The 19,609-nt window shown below is 37.3% G+C and overlaps 1 protein-coding gene across 1 annotated transcript in view; it reads right to left on the reverse strand.

The window, feature by feature from the left end:
- Positions 1-19,609, reverse strand: part of MIPOL1 (mirror-image polydactyly 1) — a gene marked incomplete at its 5' end in the record, with an annotated part of 160,080 nt that overhangs the window by 98,838 nt on the left and 41,633 nt on the right. The window contains 2 exon segments of the mRNA XM_084264226.1: positions 15,465-15,635; positions 15,895-15,928. Of these exon segments, the coding sequence (XP_084120352.1) occupies positions 15,465-15,635; positions 15,895-15,928 (205 nt within the window).

Here is a 19,609-nt window from a genome sequence, read left to right on the forward strand (position 1 = left end):
CTAGGTCCTACTGAATCATTCAGGGAAATGGTTTATGTCCTCCAAACTATGAGAAAAAGCAGGAGCTCATCTGAATGGCATATGAATTATTTTCCAACATGCATTTTTTTCCTTTATGCACTAAAGAAAATGCTCATCTGCAAAGTAAATGACACACCCTATCTTGATGGAAAATACACAGATACAATTAAAAGATGAGCTTATGGGATACCAAGATCCTATTACTGTGGAGCAATATGCTTTCAGGAGTGAAAAACTGAAGATATGTTTTGAAATCAGTTAACACATGTTCACTGCAACACGAATAATTATTCTAGACACCAAACATGAAAAAGATGAAGAAACATGAAAAAGTGTATCAGGTGAAAAATTAGCAAAGTCATGACTCATAGAAACATGAATGCAATAATCATGGAAAGAAAACAAGACCAATTTAACTGATTCTTCTGTAGTTTATTATTTTGGTAGCCTTTTCTTACTTTGTTTATAACGAGCTACACACTTCAGAGTAGCTCGCAGCTCAAAGATGCCGAATGGAATGCAAATTTTCTCAGTTCCACTGCCCTTCTCTCCCCCTCCCCTCAATATTTTTTTTCCTAACAGTCTGCCCCTTGTCCCAAATTCATCACGATTTCTGGAGAGGCAAACGTCTTGCGCCACTTGGATGCTGCACAACTCTTTCCTTTGCAGACAAAAATAATACCAAAGTCATCCAGTCAAAACACAAACCAACCTTTGGTGTCACTGTGAATTATGTACTTTGAACTGCAGATGTTTGGAAGCACTTATATTTACATAAATAGATTTTATACTTTTTCTTCTAAAGTAATAATTTTTAAAGAAATAAAGAAATAAATGAGTTTCTAAAGAATAATCACTAGAAGGATTTTTCCATTAAATTATAATTTTGAACTAAGGCTTTCTAACCTCTGACAGACTTCTCTTCAAAGTTCTGGCAAACCATCAACAAATGTGTTTAAATGATTATTTATACAATGCCCAGCAGCTTAGAACTACTGGGATTTCAAGGAAGAGAAGTGCTTTTGTAAAGCTTAGGCCTCAGAAACATATGCATCTTTAAAAATGTATATTCTATTAGTAAAAGAAACACTTAATATAAACTATTTTTTTGTCTTGCTTCATCAGAAGCCACAAAAAGAAATGCAACAAAATGCAAAGGCAACATTTTTGTCTCCCTTGTCACTACAAGCCAGTTGGAACCTGCAGCATTAAGGCAGATAATAAGCTGTATACATGACTTGGTTTCCTCCTACCATTCCTTTCCCTTTCTATTTCTGAATGCTTCAAAATGCAGCGAAACAAGCTTTCATTTATTTTAGTTTGAGCAGTTAAAGGAACTCTAAAGGTACACAAAGACATTCAGAAAATTCAGACAATACAGTTTAACTGTTTCCACTCATCATGTTAACAATCCTTACATGTGCAGCTATTCAGCAGGACTGGGTAGCCCTACGAGACTACCCAACCCAACTCCATTCTCTATATATTCTTACACTTCCTTTCAGTGATGACATTTCAGAGATCAAGACAAGCTTGATCTACTTCTCAAAGAGCTCAGCACACACAGACTGTCCTAATCAATGACACTCATTATAAAAGATGCGCGAGGAGAAAGGAAAACATGGTATTCTTGAGCTACCTGGGATTCACCAGTCATTCAAGCAGAAGTCCTGTGCTGGCCATTCCACTGGACTACCATGGCTCTGCTAACAGGATTGTTGAGAGTAGGAGCTGCTGAAGCCACTCAACTTCAGTGTTTCCTGTATCCATTGCATGCAAGTCAACAGTTTTACCTGACATCTGACCCATGCTTAGTAGTTGCTTCTAATCAGAATATAAACCCAGCAACTTGGAGTCAAACATTTATTCATGAGGTTGTACTGGGTCTGAAATGAAGTAAAAATGCATTCAACTAACCTAAAACGGTCATTATTTTTTCCCTAATTGCCTGCCATATATGAATAAGTTACTCCTTTTTACATGAGAGTCACATTATTCATTGAAGTTCTTAATTTCATGCCATAAGCCTAATAAGTAATGTGTAAAGTATGTAAGCTGATGAGTAGTGTGAAAGGTTAGGATGCTTGCTCACACACCTCAGTGCAGAGTTGTAGAAACACTAGAAACTAGCACATTCAAAGCATTTCATAAGGTTTGCATGTCAAAAGCAAAGGAAATTACCAATACTCCTAAATAATTCAGCAAATGGAAAATACAAATGAAAATTTTATCATAAAAGGGAAAGATCATGCAAGAGTCAAGATCCTCTCTTAAAAGCAATAACAAAAAAATAAATCTCTATTCAGTAATTTCTAAACCACTGAATAAAGCTCTGTCAGTGTAACAATACTTAGACTAGGATCTGTTTTACTTTAAATGCATGGCAGCAATTTCAGCACAGATTCCAGAGGTGGTTTCTGTTGTAAAGCAGTAACTACTGTGCAATTCGTTAGCATGCTGAGCTGTAATATTATGAAATGGGCTACTGCAGTGACAACACTGAGTAAATGCAGACGACATAATATATGATTTTCTGTCTTCAGGTAGATAGGGACAGACATCTCAGTAGCCAGCCACCTCCAACACACAGGCTCAAAAAGCAATCACATTTTCTTCCTGCTGATTTGTAGGTCCTACACATGTTCCTTCTAACGTGAAAATACAATCACAGAATCACAGAGTGGTTAAGGTCGGAAAGGACTTCTGGAGGTCATCATTCCCAATCCTTCTGCTCAAGCAGGGACATCTAAAGCCAGTTGCCCAGGACAGTGCCTAGATGTTTTCTGAATATCTTTAATGACTGAAACTATAAAAGGACTATAAAAGACTATGTATTCCTAATAAAAGGAAGGAATGCAAATTTCAGAAAGAAACAAACTTTATTTTACTAGCCATTTTACTTTTTTGTTTTATCTCTCCTCCTTTGTTGTTGAAAAGAGGAACCACAAGTCTTCCTTCTCCAGTTTTCTTTAGTCTCCCTCCTTCAAATACAGCATCTTTCCTCCTTTCTTTGGCACTGTAGAATGCACACATACACTAATACTCAATTCTCATCTTGGCCTGTGTGAGGTCTGTTCCACTGCACTGTCTCAGTTTTGTTTACAATTCTTCCTTCATCTTGTTCCCATAAATATTCTCATTATTATGCGATTCTTCTCAATAACTCTTCTTTAATTATACACAGTGCTTGGTGATGTTATAACTCTTGATTAACCTTGACTAATCACTTTCCCCAACCCTTAAATGAAGTTAGTAAATAGGACTTTCTTGGTTTATGGGATGAGAAATTAACACAGAAAGTTTAAGAAGCTTAATCAACCAACAACATCACATAAGAACTTGGATTACTACACCCAAAACCTTGGCTTTACTGATTTGAACAAAAGATATAACTATTCCTTCCCGAGGCCTCATGTTTTGCTGGCTCCTCAGAAGAGTAGTCAGTTCCATTACAACCAGATGGCCTGCGGCCAAGAGACAGCTTGTCAAACATCTGACACAACCAACCATGACAGATAGCTGATAATTGCTTTTGTTTAAAGACTCTCCCCCACCCCCAGTTAATAATCCACAGGGTTGGTACTCAAGAAATATATACAGTTGACTGGAGGTAGTGTTGGATGATACACCAGAGTTCAGCCATGTAAACCAGCAAAGGTGTAAGAACAGGAGAGATTTTACAAACATTCACAGCCTAGATCTAGAAAGTAGGAGTCTTGATTCTCAGATATATGGAAGGCACTCAGCTGCTGACAGAGGTATGTTTTTAGAAAGTGTAACCTCGCTTAATTGAACATAAGCAATATCAGCTGAACAGAAAACAAAATTTGGTAAACAATCTGTCATTCTAATGAGTGGGTTTTCAAATAATCTTAAATGGATTTTCTTAAAATCCATATGCAAACAAGACTATTGCCTACACGTTAAGTTGGCATTTACTGCACGGAAGGACAGGAATACTTCTGGTCCATTTTCAAATATCATCACTGCATTGGAGAAAATGGTATCATGGCTCACTGGATAGATGCCTCAGGTTTTTAATCACTTTATTCAGATATTTTAACTATAACTATGGGATCGCAGGTGTTCCTTGTCGTACACACTGTCTGTTTGTCCTGATAAATACTGTGCTCTCAATTGAGCCATCAGTTGCTTCAGTGGCAGTTCTTCAATATTTTGTTGTGTAATCTCCCATTAATTCTTTGGTGTGTAATAAAAGACTAAAAACTAGAGATTATAACAAACTGAAACAGCTAACCAGGTAGGTGAAAGCACAAAGCTCTAAACATGTGTCAGGGACGAGAAACACGTTTTAAATAAGCAACAAGCTTCTTTTAGGAAATTTTAATACTAAAGTTCAGAACTCTCTGAAAGTGATATTAATATCAGTGTTTTAACAGTCTGGGACTAAGTGTGAAAATGGACTAAGTAATCACAAATCTTCAAATATTATTATGAAATCAGTTTCCTTCTCACCTAACAGAAAGTATTAGGTAGGTAACAACAAATATATAAAATTTGTATTTCAGACATCTTTTAAAAGTTTGCTTTAATGAACTGAAAAGTAGATTAAAAATAATTTTAAAACATAAAGAAATTAACTGGTTTTGCACAATGCATCCTACATAAAAGACAAAGACACGCCAGAAAGAAATATTTAAGGAAGTAAACAAAAGCTCTGCAAAACTAAACCAAAACCACACATCCAGAAATGATGTATCGCTCAGCTTCAGTAATACTGAGAAACATTTATATCATTTTTGGTACATAAGTAGGACTTTTCAAATATTAAATAGTGGTTGAATCTGAAGATCTTTCCTCTGTAGCAGAAATCTAGTTTGAGCTCCACTGAAGTGGTTCAGAGAGATTGATGTGACTAGCTACCCAAATAGCTGTGCACTTCTCAAGAATTAACAGCCACCTAAGGGTTTACAGACATGTTACTGAGAAGCAGAAATGCACACACCTAAAATGAGCTGCCTTTGACACTGCAGTTTGCAACATTGTCCTCATCCAGCTCAAAGCTTTCTGGCACCTCCATCCCTCATGGGTAGAGGGTAAGACACCCCTAGCAGGAAAAAAAAAAAAAAACAACCCAAAAAAAAGGAAAAACACTAAGATAGAAGACTGTTATGACAACTTCTGAAAGAAAAGTGATGGGTCTGCCTGCCAAAACAAACAAAATGGGTAAATGCATGACTACTGCTGAGAAGTGTCTGGACACCATAGAAGACAACACACACGACATAAAGAGAACATGTAACAAGACATACAGCTGCTGACTAGACTTACAGTAGAAAACAGGCTGATGGGAGTATTTAGCACAAGGGATTAACATGGATTTTGATGTTTCTTCTGGGAGGCTGGCACTGGATGCTTGCATTTTCACGGTGAGCTTTTCAAGACTACTTTTTTAGCCTGAGATTCAGCTCAAGTCCCAGCGTTTTCATTATGAACAGGACCTCAAGCAATGAGCCTGAAAAAATGATTAAAGACTGACAAAATACTTTGTCCTAAAGTCATAGAAGATGAAGGAGGTAAACTCATGTAGCGGGTATTCACTCCTGAACATAACCCAGAAGAGCTCTTTCAGGCAAAAAAAAAGTGAAATCTATTGTTTCCTATTGTTGCTGAGACCTGTAATACAATCTCTATCTGAGGTATGAATTCCTCACCAGGATTACAACATGACTTTGAAGGAAATCTTACCTGTTGGTGACAGTCATCTCATGAGAGAAGTAGGAGGAAAGTGTTCACAGCCAGTCTTCTTATACAGAGCTTTATTATATTGAGTTTTATCTAAACTTTGCTAATATTCCTACAGACAGCAGAGAAACACCATGGCTAATTAAGAAATAAGCAACGTAGCATAACTGAAAGATGGCCAGTGGCTGCAGAAGAATTTTAGTTAATATACTTAAATGTAGATGTTTATAGCTGCTAATTCCTTAACTAAAGGCAATCCTAAAAATGCTCACCCTCCTCCCTCCAGGTTGGTTCATTAGACCAGTGAAATATCCTGTAGTTAGCCACTTGTATTCTGTATTTCTGATTAAAATATAACAATTTTTTTTCAATTCTGGAGTGGTTATGATTTTACACTTTTCATCATCCACAGTTATTTTGTTATAGCTAAAAGTATGACACATACTTCAAGTATTTCTATATATTCAAACTGTGTAATTTAAAAAAGTATTTTCAATACAAAAGTAACCTATGAATCAGAATATGGTATTTTGTGCTGACTTTGTGTATACCCACAGCATAGGGAACAATAAATACTTTCAATAGTACTGGAAGGAATGACAACAAAACATTAACATCAGGCAGCATTAACAAGTTCCCTGAGAACAGCATCTTACAATCACATGCAGAGCACACAAAATAGGAAAGCCTGTCCTTCATTTGCAATAGAGGGTAATGGAAGCTAATTTTTTCTTGTTCTCAAGCAACTCAGCTTGAAAAATAATTAACAGTGAATAAACAGAGCATGGAAAAGAGGGTAAATCCTAGACACCTGAAGCACGAAACAGTAAAGCCATACAACAAACAAATGTAGGCATACTTGGTGAATGAGACATAGATAAGTTAATGCTACTGTGAAACCTTTCCTTCATAAACAGAATGTAGATCATCTTGCTTCACTTTTTCTGCCAGTGCCACTACACTCTAGACCAGTATATGTAAAATGACTTCATCAAGCCTGATTACTTCCAGAAATTGATTAATGGCTTCACAACCAAAACCAAAGGTTACAACTTCCAGACTAAACCAAGAAAAACTGCTGTTGTAGTAGTTGATACCTGTTTATTTATAAACAATCAAATATCTAGAAGGACACTGAAGTAACAAATGCTTATTAATTCCTAGATTTGAGTCACAATCACCTACGATTCTGTTAAAAAAGTAATTGGCTTATCATCATTACACTAATTTTTCCTTACATCCTCTAATACTGCCAGACCTAAACTTCCTTACTCAACCCTCTTCATAGCTCAACACACGTGTTGATTCATCAACATGAATGTGGACGGTATTGAAATGCTAGAAGATAGGTCAGTATCTCACTTTAGGAACTCTGAGGGAGAGGGGAATTAAATCCAAAATTTACATTCTATAGGCCATTTTATTTGCTACTAGTTTGAAACCCATTTCTCCTTGAAGGAACCAAGTTCATTTATGTCTTGTGGAGAGGTCCAAAATCTACACCAGAGAAGTTGCATATATAGCAGTCTAATAATTTTAAAAGTAAAAAGGTTGAATACAGTGTACTGGCATACTTTCTCCAAGGACACTGAAGGCTTTTACTTCCCTTTAGCTATTTCTTTTCTTTTTTTCTTTTTTTAATCTGATTCTCCTTGAAGACATCTCCTTTTTATCTTAGTTTCACGTAATATATCAGAGGTTTAATCTAACCAATTAAAAAAATAATTCTTGGATTAAACGGACTTTTCCCATTTCTGTATTTATAAACTACAAAGCTTTGAACTTTTATCTCAAGTTCTCAATCACTCTTGGAAATCTGAATGACAAACAATTTGCACACTACTCTGCACCAGGGGTGCAGTTTGTAATTTCTCTCACCCCTCTCTACTTGTGCTTTGTTTTGCACTGTGGAGTGCAAAACCTGAATCAGATTCCTTTTTTTTAATTTAAAAAAACATTTTTTTTTTATTAAAACAAACTCAAAGATGTGCCTAGTGCATTCCGACACAAGAAAGTATTCAAGTTCATAGAACTGGACAGCTAGTCCAAAGTAAAAAACAACTAACCAACAAATCAACAAAAAATGCACCACTCCCACCCCCGAAACATGTTAATGTGGATGTCAGATGCTGAGAACCATTTCATACTCCAGATCTATTCGTATGTGTTCACACTACTTGCTAGCACAGACATAATCAACCACAAATTGCAACAGAGAACATTCAAGAAATGGCAAATGGAACAAGGAAGGAAATAAGACACATAGCCAGACACATTAACCTTCTCAGACTCCATATTAAACATGAATGCAAAACACAATCTTGTTTTTATACTTCTGATACTTCTTTTATACCCACTCATGTGGGTAGCCAGAATAAAGTATTTTTGCAGAACAATCTCTTAGAAAGTTGTGTAAGAAAAACAACTTTCAATGTGAAACATAGAGATTTTTAAAAAATTATTTTTAAGAAAATCAGTGATATTTTACTCAACAGGTAAACAAACTGAAATCTGATTCAACACATGGTACCTAATTTGAAACTGTCAAGGGTTAAGTACCATAGAAAACTTACTTTAGGTATCTCTACAATAGTTCCAGTACCTACAGAACCTTTGCAGGACAGGGATTCAGTCTCCTCTACAGAGGGCATACTATTTGAATTCTGTTTGTATCACATTGGAAATTTTCTCTCTGGGTTTTTGCTACTGAAACAGGTGATCAACAAGCATACAAAACATTTTTCCTCTCTCATCCTAGGGTTTTGACATTAAATATTTAAATTAATTCTGGAAATTGGTTTGGAAGTCTAAGCTGTGTGAACCTAGAGCTTAGCACCATGATAGACGAGTCAAATAGCAATTAATCAAACAAGCTTGCATGCAAATTTACTGTCATTTTCAAAGGGATGAGGAGTTTCTAGGTACTGAAAAGATGATGAATGTTTGACTGGAAATTCCTTAAAGTTTACAATTAAAGGCACAAAGCTTGATCATGCCCTCAGATGCTATGCAGACATGTATTTTGTGAATTCTGCACAACACACTGTTTGCAGAGGAACAACAGGTGATTTAACAATGCAAACAATGATGTGTCTCGGGGCATCATTCAGCCAAAACCTTATGGCAGTAAAAAGAAGAAATGTAGTATCAATTAAAAATTTGCTCCCGAAGTTCAAAAAGACAAATGTAATCCCTCTCTTCAAGGAAACACTGCATTAACATTTACATATTTACTCATACTTAGCATTCATGGGCTAAATACAAAAGTTGGGTAAAAGAGCTCCTTTAGGTAACTCCCTTTGGATCCTCCTTTCCCTCCCACTAATGACCTACTAGCTGACCTGCATTCCCAGCTGTGAGAAGCGTTAACTCAAAAACTACAAGATCTCATGCAACCAAAGCCTTGCTGAAGTCAAACTATGGAATAAGCTTCAAAATACTCATGTGAAATTCTGATTCCAGTGAAATCAAGGAGTTTCGTGCCCTACTAGCAAATACCTGCCTACAGAGGAACCCCCACCTCTGCTACATCAATGCAAGAGACCAACTGACACTACAGACCCAGATGTGTAATGGCTTCAGAACTTTACTATCCTGTCTGAATAGGTCACCTCTCCCCAGCTTTCTTAATGCCTTCAGAACCCAGAGCTACACACAGTGACCAAAGAAAACAGAGCACCAAAACAAAAGATTAAACAGGTGTTACTGTTTTGAGGAACATTCTGTGCGAATCAGAGAACTCAATATAAGACATCAACAGGATGCTGTTTGGCCAGTTCTCTCTCTATTTTTATCTCTAGTGGACTAAGATTCCTACCTCAGAAGAAAAAAAATACTTCATACATCTTCTGAACGTAGCCAAATATTTAACTGAGTATTCCCCTGGAAAATATTCATGCTCCAGCTAGCACAAATATATCTGAGCGAGAGAGAGAGCACCTAATCATGTCAGAAAGTAAAGAATTATTCAAGCTGGGTTTGTTTTTAGAAGAAGCAAGCAGCCAAATAGGGAAGAACCTGCCCTTTTGTGAGATGCAAGAGATTCCTGATGCTCTTCAGCATCATTCCCAATGGTTTTACTCCATGCCTCCAAACTACTGCAGTCACTGGCTCTGTGTGGCACTTCGATAGTTCAGTGACTGTTGAGATTCACTTGATTTATTCTGAGAAGCAGCAAAGAAAACATGGCTTTAACCATGTTCAGTATAAAATGGACTTTTTAAAACATGGATTTAGTCAAACTTTCTAAGGTTTACCTTTATTGAGGTACACAGGAAATTAAATGAGACTTTATAAAGCACAGTTCCAGTGCAACTCAAATGGAAAAATAATACTGCTAATCCCAATAATCGCTCATATAACTTGGCTTTTTGTGATCTTTCCTCAGGATTCCTTTTACTCAGCATTACCTCCAAAGAGATGCCTAAGATGTTTACCTGGCACCCCTGATTACCAATAAAACTGACAACCATATCTTCAACTCCTCTTTTTTCTTCCTCCCTGCAGTCACAGAGCAACTTGTGATGCTAAATCTCAAATTTTATATATATATATAAATATATAAATATATATATATAAAATCTAGTCTATATTTTATTCCATATTATTACTGCTTTCTCTCAGGACTAAATTTGCAGGACAAAGGCGGCATCTTGCAGACAGCTCATCTCTTTCCATTTATCCATCCTGCTGGCAAGTAATTTCCCCATGCCAATTCCTCTGCCACCTCTCAGAGAAAAGCACTGCAAATGAGGGCAACAGGAACTTGCTGTTGCCTGCCCACAGGAAACCAGCCATAAGAGTGAACCAGCATGGTTCTTGAATCCTCAAATTACAATAAACATCCCCTTTACCTTCACTTCCCTCCTCAAATAAGCCGGTGACCAAAATCATCATTAACCCACAGCAGCTGCCTGGTTCACAAACTACTGTGAATACAGTGTCCTACCTTTTCCTTTCCTGTTCCCAAATATCAGTGGCAAAAGGAAAAAGGCTGAAGGGGAAGCATCCTGGCAGAGCTGCTAGAAGGACACTGTCAGGTATGCTCCTGCCAACCAAGAACACGATCCGTATCCTTAACCGGGAAGTGTCAAAGGGTACCAAAACACAGAGTTTAAACTGATCTGCTAATTCGAATTACTAAAAATAACATCCCAAACTGTGATTTGGATTGCAAAGGGATCACCTTTATCCTGAGATATGAGAGTCATGAGGCATCGTAAACAGTTGCCTGTGTACTCCTCAATTAACAGCCCAAGATCTGTAAGTAATTTTTTTCATTTACACATACTTTTGTAGGTTTTACACTTTGTAAAGCTCTTGGGTTTATTTCTTCAAGAAGACCTGTTCACTCATGTGTGCTGAGAATGCCTTAATGCCCTGTGAATCACAGATAACACAGAGCTCTACACCTTCTTCGGTGTAAAAGGCGGGAAACTGCTCAAGCAGAATGTATAAAGAGAAAAGTTCGCAAGAAGCTGGCCTGTTTTAAGTACAGACATTTATCAGTTATTAGTCATTAGTCGAAACTGATAATGATAGGCAGTCAAGCATACAGCTTCTCATCTTTGTTTTCAATGATGATAAACTGCTGCCTGCTGCCAAGCCGTGCCTCAAAATGGAGAAAGGTACTTAAACTTGCCTCAGATGAGCCATTGGGTGCATGCCAATTTTTTACATGAACAGTCATAAGCATGTTCCTGCACAGCAGGATGTGATCAAACTATTCAAAGCTGTAAAACCAGGTTTGCTTGCCAGTTATGTTATTGCTTCAAGACCAGAGTATTACTGACGATACTTTGCCAGCCATGAAACCCCTGTTTTTCCTTAACAACAAACTGTACACCTTTAGTATTTAAAACTCTGTATGGAACTGATTTTTCCCAATTTAAAAACAAACAAAGCAGCATTTACAGAAGGAGAGTTAGGACTGAAAACATATCAAACACACGATTGCTGAACTATCAGATAACTCTTATTTAGGTTTAAAAAAAAAAATCACTTCCTTCAAGCTGTACTGATTAAAAGGTCCTCTTTCTTCTCTAAACCAGAAGAAAAGTAATTGTAATGACTTACTCAAGTCCTCAGCTTAGCTGCCAACCCTGTAATCATATTAACATTCCTGTCCATAAGGTGTGATGTGGTTAAAACGTGGTTGCTAGTTTGAGACATTGCACTGTATTGCCTCCTGCTGGAAACCACTTCTTTAAAGTATTTTATGAAGATCACACAATGTGACTATGCCATATGTATTCTTTATTAAATGTCTGTCACTAATTGGATTACTCAAGCAAGAAAGGTGGAATTATAGTACAATTAACTGGACAAATAAGTTTTTTTCTTGAACTGGTTAAGACAGACCTGCAGATTACAGACTAGAAAGTGATGTTTTATTTCTCATGATGGTCAGCATCTTTCTCCATTTTCCTTTCAGAGGATCAGTCATAAAACAGAGTCAAGCTCCCCAGTATAAAACAGTATCTCTTCACTAACAAACATATCTTAGCAAATACAACCAAACAGTTGAGTTTGTTTTTTTAAGGGGGTTGGTACAGGAGAAGATGGATGTCAATGTTTAGCCACGCTTTAGTTGTTTGGTTTTTATTCACTTGAAAATACATGCTAAAAGTAGTATCAAATATTTGAGTTTATACCATTTTATTTGTTTTCACACATACAAAAAGTAGTTTGCATATTTGCTCAGCAATCTAGTGAATGATCTAAGATTACATACACATGCACAGCTCGATACAGTGATAGAAGTGCCTCTATCTGCTTCCTGCTAAGAAGCAACATTCACATTTGAAACCTCAAAAAAAATATGCAGAGATTCTTGGGTGTTATGGCTCAAAAGAAAATGTTCATGACCTTTCTGAGACATGGGGAGGGCAATTAATTTTTAGAAGAAGAAAAAAAAATATTCAAGTAAAATTCAAATAGAAGAATCACAATCAGCTAATCATTGTAAACTATGCTGCAATAGCAGCCTGGTTAAACTCAACTTAATTGTATAACTACCAGTAAAAGTACTGCAAAGCTGCATTTCAAAGATTAGTTGAAAGTAATTTCTATTTACTCAGTCACAGGAAATGCACAGTTTATAGAATGTCCATTCTCTAGGAATGCAACCTGTTCCTTACCTGAAATCAAAGCAATGTGTTTGAGCTGTGGAGGCGTTCCTGTTATTGTTTCTTATGGAGAAAAATCAGAAATCCTACAAATAAAACTCGGAAAGCTAGATACTACTTATATTCACTGTGCTCAACTGTCAAGTGTCAGGCCATTCCAAAGAAAACCATAAAGAAGGATAACAGATGAAGTTTCATTAACCAGTCAGCCCAAACCCTTGCTGTCATGTAGGCAGTTCTCTGTCATATGGAACTGGCTATGGTGGTCACTGAAACGATGTTGCTGTCTCCAGCATTGCACAACATCAAGCAGGAGCAAAGCAACATGGCATTCACACTATGTGTCACGAAGCATTTAGTTTCCATTGCCCACTGACCTCTGAACTTTAAAAATGCCTCTTCCAGAATATAGCCACCGAATGCTCATGGTTTACCCTATTTCTGCTTTATTTTAGACTGTTGCCATCAGTCCCCCCGCCCTCATAACTGGTGTCACCTCCACAAAAAAGAATGATTTTAACTTGCAGGTTAGGAATGCCTGAGGCAACCTCAGATCTAACTTCCAGTAATTTGCATTTGTTATGCTAAGCATATACATCCTCTGAATCGTATCTAGTCCCTTTGTGGTCTAGCATAGGAATCCCTCTCCTATTGTTCTTGCTGTTAGCACTGTAATAACTACCGCTATTGCAATGTTAACAAAAGACTACTAATAATTCAGGTACAGTACCAATTCCCAAGGAATCATCAAGTGAGAAACACAGGTTGAAATAATAGCTTCAATTCCAAGGATCTATTTTCTAGTTTCAAGAGTTATAGCCCTAAAAGCATCACGGATGTAAAAACACAGCACGTGTTATAGGAATAATAATGAATTTAAAACAATGGCATTACAAATTGCAAATGGTATCACAGTAAGACAGGTTAATAGCAAATATTTAAATTTTCACTTGGTGGGGATTTATTATTTTATTCATTTATTTTTTCAGCTGCACTATTTACTTAACACTACCTGTGCTTTTTTCTGACGGGCCTGAAGATGGCTTTGCTAGTTGTGCCACTTGAGCCACTACTATATAAAATAATTATCTTTATTAATTTCCAAGCTGATTACTTGGAAAAGATTACTCCTTAAACAGACAGCTTAAAAATCAATTCAATTAAAATGTATATTAAAATGCCCTACAATGACATTCTTCTGAGACTCATAAAAGTTTTATGGTCCAAGTATGTCTGAAAGTCCACATCTAAAAAGAAGCAGAACTGACAGAACAAAAAAAAAAATATCAAAGGATCCTTTCCTGTTGCTGAAAACCTTTCTCTTACAAGTTGCTCACTTTTCAAATGCCCTGTGCAAAAAAGAGAGCATAAACTTTTGGTAGGGCTGTTGGATACTTCCTGGTAGCTATGCTGCTCATCCTTACAATAAAAGCAAAAGAAAGTAGACTGAAAAAGTAAAGTTCCAACATTAACATCCTTTGCGTTGCAAACTGGATAGACACATAAAATATTTTGAGCACAAGGCAGATGGGCCTTTCAAGCTTAAAGTTGGAGAGAATGCAAAAACAATAATACCAAAAAAGTGAAAATTACAGGGTGTGTAGAAGGAACTCTCTTACCAAGAGACTTCTCAATACAACATAAATGTAATAAACATTATCAATACCATTCATGATCATAAACCCAATTTTAAATCTAACAGAAATTAATTAGATGTGGGCTAACTTTGGTAACTCATGTTAAAAATCTAAATTTTCAATATTGGAAGAGCGAGATGAAAGGAGTTTGTGCAGTCCAAAATCTTGTGGTTTCCCAGGAGATATATTCCATACTTGGACTGCTTCTCCCTACAGCCTGTTCCTATTGAGCTAAGTCTAGGTTAAAATCCAGGAAAGGAAACTGGGTAAGAAGAAAACAACAGAAACACTCTTCCATGAGATGGGAAAAGCAAGCACACTCTCTTCATGGTGAAAAGAATGAAGACAACATTGTTCTGTGAAAATAGGAAACTGCAGAGACTGTGTATCTGAAGAAAAGGACCTCAGCTTCTTTCCAGCCATGTAGCAGAAGTTTAAGACTTTGAGAGTCAAGGAACACATGTGCTTTTTATCTCCTGCATGTAAAGCAACAAAGGGAGGAGTTTCTTTCATTGTTGCATGTGTTACTGTTATCTTCCTTCAATGTATATTTCTGCACCTATAACCCTTCACAAATCTTTGAGTCTCATTAAACTGTTGTCCGATGCATTATCCCAATACAGCATACTGCACAACTAAGCCCTTTGTAGCTTTTTAGATTGGCCAATACAGTGAAACAATTTTGTTTTTAAAAAAGGAGAGTGACAGTGACCAGGTGCAAAAAATACAAAACTAGCTTTTCCCATGAAAGGCATTGATGCTATTTCAATGGGCAGTATTACCACGATGAAACAGTAGATCACATAATCAGCAATGTACTACAAGGGCTCTGTTTGACATTTTCAGCAGAGAAAAGCAAACAAAATTGTTTTCTTCCCCAGAAGCAAAAGAAAAAAAAAAAGAAAAAAAAAAGGAATAAAAGAAAAAAAGAAGAAATTTTATATTGAGTGATTATATACTTGTAGAGACTTACTTGAGACAAAGCAGCATCCCGTTGTTCTATCACTGCATTCATTTCCTCAGCTATTATTTTCTTTTTTCGTTCTTTGGTCCTGTGTATTCGATTCAGAATTATAGCTCCATTCTTCAGTATATCTATCCCTGTGTCTGCATTGTTTATTCTGTTCAGTAATTCCTGTAATGTCTACCAACAGCATTATATGTTAGTCAGACATGAAGTTTTAATATATTTTATTTAATATAGGGTTTTAATTAATAGGCACATGTGAATTGTAAATTGACTGAGTGAAGTTATTGAATTTTCATATTGCAGCAAAGATGTACATTATTAGTGTGTCAATTCTTCTTTTTCCCACATCTTAGTTCTTGAAACCCACTCAATTGAACTTAAGCCTCTAAGATATAAGACTGACATCAAGAAATCTCCTCAGAGAATGGCTTACCATGTCATTTTCTTCAGGGTTAATATTTTCTAGCCTAGAAAAAAGGGACACAGAAAGCCTGATCAGTAGCATTTCCTTAGTGCAGCAAAATGAGTTCGCTTTTTAAATCTTTAGAACCTCAAGTAATTTCATTCTACTAGTCTTTAGAGTCAACCATGACACTGAACATATTAAAGTGCCACCTGCTCGACTCCATCTTTCAATAATGCTCCGTATCTTCAGCACTGACTTCAGACTGTTAAGTTATTAATGTTTACTGCTATATATGACTACAAGGATCAATTGTTCATATGTGCTTAGATGAAGAAAGTTCCCCAGCGATAGAAATGACTGATGCTCTTATTTTATTTATTTCTGGGCTTACAACTTTTACCTGAGGTTGTATTTTTGTTGTTTTTACTGCACCCCAAACGAAAAAGGACAGGTCTTTTGTGGAGATGGTTTTTTTTCTAATTTTAAAGTAACTATCTTTCTACCTCTCTCTTCCGAAATGAGAGGAAAAAACCCCAAATTAGTCAAAGTTTTCTTAAAACTAATTCAATTCTCTGCAAGGCCCCTATTTAATTCTCGAACCACCACTCCTGCACTTTTCCTCCCTTTTTATTTCAACAGAACATGTATTGACCTGTCAAATATCAAGATGATACAAGGAATTTAGTCCTACAACATTGAACACTGGCTGTGCAAAACCAGCATGATAGCACAAAAATCTAATAAATGGGATAGTATGCATTTTATATTACCTAAAGTTAGTTATATGGACAGTATACTATTTAAACACTTGGGTGTATTTTAAAACAGAAGAGACCTCTGGAAAAATGAGCATATTAAAGTTACCTTACCACTCCATGGGTACTTACTTAATGGCGACTTCTACTACAAGTAGGTCTGTCACTAGCATATGGTATTGGAAACGACAGCTACAGTACATTAAACATCTACTAAACAGCAACGCACACTTTTTTAACAGTGCTGTGGCAGGTGTTGCTCTGCAAGCCCAATGTAAGCTAGCAAACATCACAGAGCACTTGACAGCACACTAGCACCTTTTACATTAAAGCATCAGTTTTACTAGATAACAGTACATAAAGCATAGTAAATCAACCAGTACAGAAATTAATTCTTTAAATAGAAAATAAATAATTTGGAATGTACTACCAGTGTACAACAGCTGGTAAATTCATATGGGATTCACAAGCAGCAACTACGCCAATGTAGTCAGCACCCAAACTAAACAAAACAAAACAAAAGCTAGCCTTTGCTGGGTTTGACTTCACAAAGTAACACAAATCATAAAATAACAAACATATTGTAAGACCAACTTCTCAGAACTGGCTTCTTGACTTGGATCCTTGTAGAGTTCCTGCTTTAGACTTTTACATTGCTCCAAGCGCCTCTTCACGTGGGACTTAAAAATGGATCTTGGGCTAGTTTGTATTCACAATGAAAGGAAGAGTATTTGTCAAAGTAAATTGGCAGGACTAACTCTGCTTCTCCAGAGGACCTTTACCCTGGTAAATGTGTGGGTCAACAAAATCACCCAGCCAACCAACAGGCTGGGTAAGCAAGACGCCTCAGGGAGAAATGGGGGCAGGGAAAAGAACGGAAACTTCCACCACAAGTGTAGCCCTTCAGCATACTGCTGCCACAAGGGATCTGTCTTTAGCTGTATATACAACTCCTTAGGTGACAATATTTTTTAAAAAGCAACACCCAGAGCTGTGTATTTGCCCTATTAGCTCTCCCTGTGCTGTGCACAAGCAATAAGTGACCTGTAGATCTCTCGTGATTTTGAGCAGCAGTAACCAAGGATTCCTCTTCCCCTCAGTTCTACAAACTTTCTGCTAATGTAACGCCTAGTGCCAAGAGGACTGAAAGAATTCTGGTTATTAGTTAAATAATGGCAACACAATTACTCCAGCTGCTAATTTAAAGAAAGCATTAAAGTGTTTGATAAAGGTTGGCAGGCTGTTCAATATTACCCTCTTGTAAAGATCTCTGGAGTAAGTCCAAAGCAGATGGAAGGAGTGACCTATGCTCTAAAACTTGATGAGTGTGGCACAAGTAGCCAATGTTCTTTTAAAAACCCTCAAACCTCTGTGCTCCACGTCTGAGACAGGGATCTTGACCTTTTGAACAAACATCAGGAAGAAAGCATTAAGGGTGGTAGATGGAAAAGTCCCAAGATTCCAGGAGAAACTCCAAAATTAAATAAAATAAACCAAGTCACTCATGGCTCATCCCATCATCTTTGCTCCTTCCAAAGGATTAGTGGAGTAGTGAGGTGAACTCCAAAAAAACATTTCCATTCAGCCACAGTAATAAACTACTTGCAATAAAGACCCTGAGAAGTTATTTCCTTGTGGGGTTGGGTAGACTCTGCTTCTGGGAACGCAGTGCCTCAATCTGCCTCTTCTCAGTCAAAGTGTGTGTGCCACAAGGTGTATGGCTGCATGAATAAGCACCCTGTAAGCTTCGAAGTAGGTGGACCAGAGGTAAAACAGCTGAGTCTGAGGGAGGCAATCCTGCCTCCCTGTTTCTGTAATCCCCAAAGATTTCTAAACCAGCAAAGAACTTTTTTCAAGAAAGAGAATATAACCTCCCCAAACCAATAATAACAACAGGAATTGTTTCCCTGTACCACATCACTGCTCTTTGTGGAAGAAATAACACATTATCTAGAAGGTCCTGTCACATACAGGACTGACACGGGTCAGGAAGAGCTTTGGTCAGCTTGATCGTAGGTCAGGTTGAGCAAATGGATGCTGTGGGATGAGGTAATACTGAATGTAAATTCATGGAACAGAGCAAGAAATCTTTGAAGTATCTTACATCATCTGTTATGTTTTAAGACATTCCTATGAAAACTGCTGTTTAACTGAATGGTACCAAGGTATGGAAAAGGGGTGGATATTGAGACATCCGATGCAGTGAACACGATGACTACTTGAATATCAAGAAAGAGTATTTCTCCCTTTCAGGGATTACATAATGCCCAGTGATTCACCACCCTTATGTACTTGCTGCATGGAAGATTAACAAATTTAACTCGCTTTACAGTAGGAACAAATGCAGCTTTGGGGCTCTCTGCTCTTCTCAACCAGGATTTTTTTTTTTTACAGCTTTGATAGTTAACACTATCAATGAAAATACAAACATGCAACATTTTTCCAAATCCTTTGGCAACACTTTTGTGCCCTACAGGAGGCATAAGCCTGCTTGGGATCTGCCTAAGGATTTTGTTCATGTTCAGGATGCCCTCAGGGATAAGCCACACAGCACTCACAACGTGGAAGACTTGGGTATGACTTTTCCCAATGAGCTACCCCTCATGGGCAGTTTAATACAGCAAAAGCAAAGGTTGTGCATAGAAGCAAAGGGAAAACAAGATTACTTCTCTACTTCTCATCAGCAGGTAATGTCTGGCCACTTCTGGGAAAGGAGGGCTTCAGTATGCATAGCAGTTGCTCCAGAAGACAAACATCAAAAATTAACAAATGCCCCTCCTTCCTTCTCCTTTCTCTTAGCTTTTATTGCTGAGCAGAATCATATGGTATGGAACATCCCTTTGGTCAGTTTGGGTCAGCTGTCCTGGCTGTGTCCCCTCCCGAAATCTTGCCAACCCCCAGCCTCCTGTCGAGTGGGCAATGTTGGACCGACAACCGTGGTGCTGTGTCAGTACCACTCTGCAGTAGTCATGACCCTGGTGTGGTAG

The sequence above is a fragment of the Gallinula chloropus genome (assembly GCF_964237585.1).
Source record: "Gallinula chloropus genome assembly, chromosome: 4".
NCBI classification, from domain to species: Eukaryota; Metazoa; Chordata; class Aves; order Gruiformes; family Rallidae; genus Gallinula; species Gallinula chloropus.